The sequence below is a fragment of the Juglans microcarpa x Juglans regia genome, chromosome 6S (assembly GCF_004785595.1).
Source record: "Juglans microcarpa x Juglans regia isolate MS1-56 chromosome 6S, Jm3101_v1.0, whole genome shotgun sequence".
Taxonomy (NCBI): Eukaryota; Viridiplantae; Streptophyta; class Magnoliopsida; order Fagales; family Juglandaceae; genus Juglans; species Juglans microcarpa x Juglans regia.
Genome location: NC_054605.1, coordinates 20,850,943 through 20,858,603, shown reverse-complemented (window position 1 = coordinate 20,858,603; position 7,661 = coordinate 20,850,943). Strand labels below are relative to the sequence as shown.

General features: G+C 35.1%; 1 protein-coding gene across 2 annotated transcripts; it reads left to right on the top strand.

Annotated features, from left to right (window-relative positions):
* The first annotated feature begins 2,848 nt into the window (after nt 1-2,848).
* On the top strand, nt 2,849-5,695 carry LOC121237443 (transcription factor bHLH123-like). Of its 2 annotated transcripts, none has more exons than XM_041134179.1 (7): nt 2,849-3,300; nt 3,488-4,073; nt 4,176-4,283; nt 4,414-4,479; nt 4,608-4,673; nt 4,852-4,905; nt 5,071-5,695. In XM_041134179.1, exons 1-7 carry the CDS (start codon nt 2,996-2,998, stop codon nt 5,218-5,220), a joined length of 1,335 nt encoding a protein of 444 aa, XP_040990113.1. In that variant the 5' UTR covers nt 2,849-2,995; the 3' UTR covers nt 5,221-5,695. The 2 variants fall into 2 exon arrangements, with proteins under 2 accessions (XP_040990113.1, XP_040990112.1); XM_041134178.1 differs by having other exon boundaries at nt 2,851-3,300; nt 3,485-4,073.
* The last annotated feature ends 1,966 nt before the right edge of the window (nt 5,696-7,661 follow it).

Genomic DNA, 7,661 nt, shown 5'->3' with positions numbered 1-7,661 from the left:
TAGTTGACTATCCGCTGCGTTATTTTATTTGAACACTGTTGCATGTACACACACTGGCACTTCGTTGGGATGTGTGACCGTGTTGTCACCATCCTGGCGTCTCGATCTCTGTGTATTTATATAAGGGGGATTGGGGGCGCCACATTAAGTTTATAAAACAATTATGAAAATAAAATTTACAAATTGATGTGTCTTAATGTAAAAATTAAAAATTGAAACCAAATATTTACTAATAAGGTAAAAATGAGCATAAATATATGATTTCATGAAAAATAACTAATATTGCACTTAGTCCAAAGAATATATTAAGCCTTTCCTTCCATATTTGTATATATTCATCTTTTTAAAGTAGTATTTGAATGCAATCAACGTAGAATTTAGACTTAGATACCCCATATCAATTTGGATTTAAAAAAAACTCCTCTTATCAAATTAATTCTAAAAATTATTGACTGTAATATATATATATATATATATATATGTATGTATGTATGTATAAGTACTGATGTCAACGCGATCTTATCCTTGACTGAAAATAATCAACTCACATTTGACGCTAACTTTGAATTATTCCAACTTTCTGATACATGATACTGATCAGATAATTATCAAATAGGTTTGGATTAGAAAAACTGGTGCACGCGTCATAAATTGTCATCGTAATTAGCAACCTAAACATGAAAACAAAACATGAGACATTCACCCAACATTTATGCTCAATGTGACGTCTTTTCGGTTGTTCCCATGTCAGATTTTCATTACTACTACGTTACAATGACCCTTAATTATTTGGTATATACGACGAATTTGACCCTCCCACTATATCATGTATATGTTCTTTGACGAGCTGAGACGACGTACGTTGATAATTATTAATCACAAAAATCCAGCTTCCAGGGGATCCCATTTTTGTGTTCAAAATTGGTTGTGCTTCATGAGTTGGCTGACTTTATATATATATATATATTGGAAAATATTTTCTATGAAAAGATATAGAATTATCAATACTTTATGATTTGCCGTGAAATCAAGAACTTCACGCATTATTCATTTGCATAGAATACCCCATCAGGAAAATTTAATAACTAAGAACAAGTTGCGTACTTATATTTATCTTATAAGAAATTCTACAGTCATAAAGAGATTTCACAAAAATAAACTTATAAATTGACATGATTTTATGTGACACGTCAGATCTATTTTAAAATAAAATTAATTTTATAATATGACATATCATATCAAAATACATTAATTCACGAGTTTAATTTTATGAAATTCTTATGTAGAGATTATATATAAATTAAAACTAATTAACTTACGGCCTTTATGACTACCAAGTTTTACATCTAATTAGATACTGTCGGTCGTTTTACACGAAGTTGAGTGATCCTAGCTAGCTGTGGAACACGTTGCTGTAGATCCAGCCCTGCTGGCATGGGCTTAGATAATTAAGCTGATACATATTGGATTTGGTAATTATTAATCCAAATGAGTGCATGACTTAATGACGACGCTAATTCCCATAGATCGAGTACTCTATATATGCTAACTTGACGGTAATCACAGCTTTTGGCAATTATTATTATTATTTATTTATTTATCATCTTAATTATTTTTTTCTGTGACACTGTAGATCTGTAATCCACTCTTATATATATGCAGTTTGCAAAATGAGTATTAATAAATACACACCAGAAATCCAAATCATATGAACGATTAATTAATGATACGTAGATCAAAATCAATTATAATATGGTGTTCTGTACGTAGCCATACCCTTGGATCGTGCTCGTTGATTGGCAGAGTGATTCTCACGTGGAGGCCTATCTAGCATAACCTGATTGGGTATATTATATATATATATATATATATATATATATATATATATATATTTCGACAAGTAGGTCAGGAATCCGGAGGTTTAAGTCTCATTTTTAAGCCGGGGAGGCTTTTAGGGCATCTATAGGTTCAAACCTGAGGGCCGAGAGTGGTAAGTTCGCAGACCCCTTAGATGCGACGGTCGGTGTTGTCCTAAGATAAAATGAGTTGGATTAATAGATCCAATTCAACAATTAGTTCCAGGTCGGCTATGCCACCTGACATAGTTAATGAAAAAGACTGTGCTTTTGAAGCAACAGAGTATATATATATATATATGAGCTAGTCTATGTATAATCTCTATTTGGAGACTGTTTATGCAAGTACATACAGTTGTGTTTAAAAAAATTTAAAATTACAATAATATTTTTTTAAAAATAATACTTCCTTTTTCTTTTTACTCTTATTTATCAATGTGACTGGCATGACTGCACATGGAAAATAATGCTAATAAAATTTCTATATATATAGCGTGGTGATCAATGTTATTATTAATTTCCTTTATTATTTGTTGGATCAGATTATGAGTGGTTTGGATTCAGAGATGAGTTGAGATAGTTTGTGAATAGTAAAATAAAAGTTGAATTATTTATTATATTTTGTGTGGAAATTTGATAAAGTTGAATTGTTTATTATATTTTGTGTGAGAATTTAAAAAAATTGTAAAGATAAGATAAGATGAGTTGAAATGAATTTTAAATGCAAACTAGGCCAAAAGAAAAATATTTATAATAGAATTTAATGGAATTTAAAAAAAGTACCAATTAATGAGACTTGAAAAAAAAAAAGCTTCAAAAAGTAAATATTTATAAATATCAGAGAAGGGAAAATTCAACCCCAAAACGACCTTCTTCTTTGATATCAAGTACCGCACACATTCCGGTTACTTAATTCTTTCATTACTATACACACCAAACGGGAGAAATCGGAAGTATAAATACCGAGAAGCAGCAGACCGTTTTCATTCATTTTATCGAACCATTAAGGCTCAAAGAAATCCAACAAAGAAGGCGAAAGAGTTGAAGAGTCTGAAGCCAAACCAGATCAGAAAAGGCTAGAGGAGCGAATATACAACATAAATTAACAAAGAAGCAGTCGAGCTTATTAATCTGTGATCATGGCGGAAGAGTTCAATACAAGTGGGAACTGGTGGGATTCATCAAGAACCAGGTTCGAAAGCGGGACATCTTCGTCGTCTTCGGCACTCAATAGCTTAGGCAGCTTTGGATGGCCAAATGATTTAGCAGAAATCAAAGCGAGGACTACCATGGATTCTATGTCGGTGTCGGGTAGCTCAGTGGTTTTCCAGGACACCCAGAAGCAGCAAGGACATGAGTCAGCTGGTGCCAGCGATGATCTCAACTTACATATGATGGGTTTAGGCCTTTCCACTCAGGCCATGGATTGGAACCAAACTTTACTGTAAGTGCCAGAACTCTTTCATGCATGTCTACTAATTAAGTAAAGAACCAATGTTCTTTCAAGTTCCGTTTTTTTCTTGATATAATTTCTTTGCTCTGGAAAATAATATATGAAATTGAATGATTTGTTACTAGCATTAGTTAATATAATCGAGCTTTATTTTAACGTTTATATGTGGCGACAGTAGTAGTCGTGGTGAAAAGGCGGACAGCGGTTTCCGTTCGATGCTTCAAGAAACTGGGAATATGGGATCTTCTCAAGTTCAGTGGAGGGAAAGACTGTTTTCTGGGATGAGTGGGAGCGAGTCCTCCGCCAACGAGTTTAAGCAACTTAATCGTGGCTTTTCTTTAGATCAATCCCCATTCAGTCCTCAATATAGTTCCGGGGATAGCACTGTGACATGCCAGGGCTTGCCTTCTAGTTTTCAGATGGATTCGGCGTTGTACGGAAGCCCTTCGGCCATACTGCAAGGTCTGTTGGGACCGGATAATCAGCCTCATCAACAGCCTTCACTCGAGAATAGGCCGATGAGTTTTCCATATCCGGTAAACTATGGCTTGAATTCTACTGAATTATTGCCTTCTTGGTCCAAGGTTCCTCAGTTTTTGAGAACAACTTCACCTCCGAAACAGACACCAATCAGTCACTTGCATCTCTCGAACAACGCCCCGTTTTGGAATGCGTCGGAAGCGGCCATGAAGGACGTTCGGCCGAGTTTTTTCCCATCCCTGCAACAGCAGTTTCCCACTCCAAACTTTGATGAAAAACCAAAGGTATGATGAATAGGATAATTGAGAAAGGAAACCTCGTTGTATTCGTGAGTAGGGTTTAAGTATTGGGTTTGAAAATTTTCATATATATTCATTATTGAGCAGAACATATCCGAAGTTCGGGACTCATCCACAGTGGGGAAGAAAACCGGCAACGAAGCTACATCTAAAAGGCCTCGTAATGAAACGCCATCGCCTTTACCAGCTTTTAAGGTACAATAAGTGCAATAAGCCTTTTGACAAGAGGAAGCTTTAAGCTTTTGGTTGTTTCTTTTTCTCGAAAATTAAATCCGATTTCATAAACATATTGGCCGGATGAGAATTCTTAGCTTTGGTCTGATAGGTGAGGAAAGAAAAGATGGGGGACAGAATCACTGCACTCCAACAATTGGTATCACCTTTCGGAAAGGTAAGCTTCTGAATTGATCGATCGATCCTTTACTTTCACAAAGGTTGGAGTGAGTGATCATTTTCTTTCTGAATACATGAAAAGCGATTTACTTTGAGAGATCTTAATATCATGCTATATTGTGTCAGACTGATACTGCCTCGGTGCTTTCTGAGGCCATTGAATACATCAAGTTCCTCCACGAACAAGTTAGTGTAAGTCCATATATATATATATATATATATATGAACCAAGCACCTCGTAATTACATTGTCGTTCTGATAATTAATTAGTTAATAACCATATATAATGAGAAACCAACTTCAGCCCCCTTATATATGGATCAGATTATCAATCGTTTCTGATTAATGCCTGTGTTTTAAATAATATTAGGTCTTAAGTACTCCTTACATGAAAAGTACTGGAGCTCCCATACATCATCAGCAGGTACGTACAATATTCTCCAGCATCCTGATAGCAAGCTAGCTTATTATAAATCCAATTATGACAATAATTTAGTTCTTTAATTTATTGCGTAATTGAAATTATTGTGGTTTTTTCTTTTTCCTTTATAAGAAAGCGTGCTTATTTTTTTTTTCTCTCTTAATACAGGATTTTGATAAATTAAAGGATCCTGAAGGACCAAAACAAGATCTTAGAAGCCGAGGACTATGTTTGGTACCGGTTTCAAGTACATTCCCTGTTACTCACGAGGCCACGGTTGATTTCTGGACGCCAACATTCGGAGGAACTTTCAGATAGAGCAACAAGAAATGGTCAAAATCCAGCGCCCTCTTCTCTCATGTAATTAACTAGTATATATATAGATCAGATGAAAACCCAAGCCAACTTAATTGGGAGTGATAGGGTCAAAGAAAAAGATGGAGCAGAAAGACACAGAAAGCCCACATTATCGTACTGCTAGTAAGAGTTGGCAAAGAAATTCAAGAAATGGCGAAAGGAGAGAGAAGGAAATGACTTTCCAAAGGACAGCCATTGTTGGCCAGTTACAGGCAAAATGATATTGCAGGTGTGGCCAATATTGGAAATGACGCTCCAAAGGACAGACATTGTTGGGAAGCTACAGGCAAAATGATGCTGGGTGTGGCCAATACTCGGGACCAACGGAATTAGCAGCATGAATACTAATTATTTGTAATAATAGAAGAATTATGATTAGAGGTGGTTAATTAATTAAGGAATATATAAGAAAAAAAGCTGCTGAATTTAGGGAAAGTTGCAGGCTGATCTTTAGAGAGAATTTGTTGTTATTAGTGGATAAAGGAGCTTTTAATTGTTCTTAATTAATTAATATTAGACCTGGCACTAGCCTTTAATTAATTTAAGATAAAGCTAGGGAGGAGAAAAATGTGAAGGAATAATTGAATTATAGAATAGAAGTGAGTGTGGGAATGTCATCTGATTGGAAATCTCACTCTTGATTTGTTTGTGTTTGGAATATATATGTTAGTGGTAGTCAGATGCTGGCCCACAGCTCCTCCTTTCATGTTTTTTCATAGGTTTTATAAGAACATTGAAAATTGTTTTTTCAAAAGTACATTAGAAAATGTATGTCCAGGTACGGGTGCTAGCTACCAGCTACTTGTTAAGCTTTCGTGCTCTTTATCGACTGGTCACATTGAGGGGCTTCCATTGGAAGCTGGTGGTGATCATGAAGAGAAGCCAAAACCGCCCCTATTAACAAAAGGGATCGAGAAAATTATATATATATATATATATATATATATATATATATATATATCCTGCAAACATTCAAGATCATGGTCAATTTGCGTGCATTCCAAACAAGCATAACGCAAATTTATGTGGACAATCAAAACCAATTAAGGTTATGACAACGAACGTGTTTGCCAACAATGTCGTTTCACTTTATCATGCACTGGTGAATGATATTTGTTCCACTTTTGAACGTTGTACCATTAATTAGCTTTAATTTGTTCGATCCCTTGATCAGTATTTGCATTGCATTAGCTAAAAAGAACAAACAAATGAGCACTACGATCATCGAGTTACTTAGATAATTGCCAGTTTCCACTCCCCGCGATTTGTGGTAATTATAGCTAACTTTTTTTGTTTTTTTTATTAATTCCATACAAGTTTTTCTTATACCTTTGGATAGCGGAAGATGAATTCTTATTTCTAAAGAGTTAAATGGGAAATCTTATATAATTCTTTTGTTTGGCATCATTAATGTATAATATGCTTTTTGCATTAGATCGAATTAGCATAAGATTTCTAAAATATGAATTAAGCTCCAAAAACTACCGTTCTCTTTCTTTTTAAAAAGAAAAATCCTCTACTTATTATGGGTGGCTAGCTATCTCCCTAAAATTTTTAAAATATGATCACCAATCCTTTTGGGATGATGATCCGATCGAGCAACCCAAGGCCTATTGGGTTAGAAGGGGTGGTCCAACCAACTCTGCACTTGTATACTTCATCTGTCTCAAGGATGGAATTCCTGCCCAAACTATGGATAAGAATAGCTTTCCCATTTCAAGGATATATATGGCAAACTAGTTAACGTATTTGTGTTAGTAATAAATCAAATAGTGCAGAACCAGATTGAAAACTAATAGACATGGTGATGAGATGGACCAATGAGTTTCTGAAATCGACAAGACACCGAACCACCGCAAGATTTTGGGGAAAATGCATGTAGGGGACTGTTAAGGACTAAGGAGAAACCATGCAGTTTGTACTTTGAATACGAGATTTCCTCCTTGCATGCTTGCTGCATGATTGCATCGAGAACTAATTAACTGCATGCTGAATTAAGCAAACAGGATTTTCATGAACATGAGCAAACTACTATATATATATATATATATATATATATATATCCCTTACCCGTGGCCTTGAGGTTATTTTCATAATTAAGGCTGACGGCCTACTCCTTTTCCTTTCTTGTATGGAGGGCTTTTTTTTTTTTTTCTTTTTTTTTCCTTGAATTCATTCGAAATATTGGAGGTGTATGTTCTAATTCGGTATTTCTGAGAAAATTATCATGGAAGTCTAGATGGATGGAAGAAGATAGAGAACAGTACTACTGGCAAGTGGAAGACCTTTATGGCAGGCCATGATGAGATAAGATTGCAAGTTGTTGTCTACCACTCCATATACCATCCAAACCAAGTTGCAAACTCTCAGGCATTTTCTTTTTCTTTTTCCAAGCATTTCGA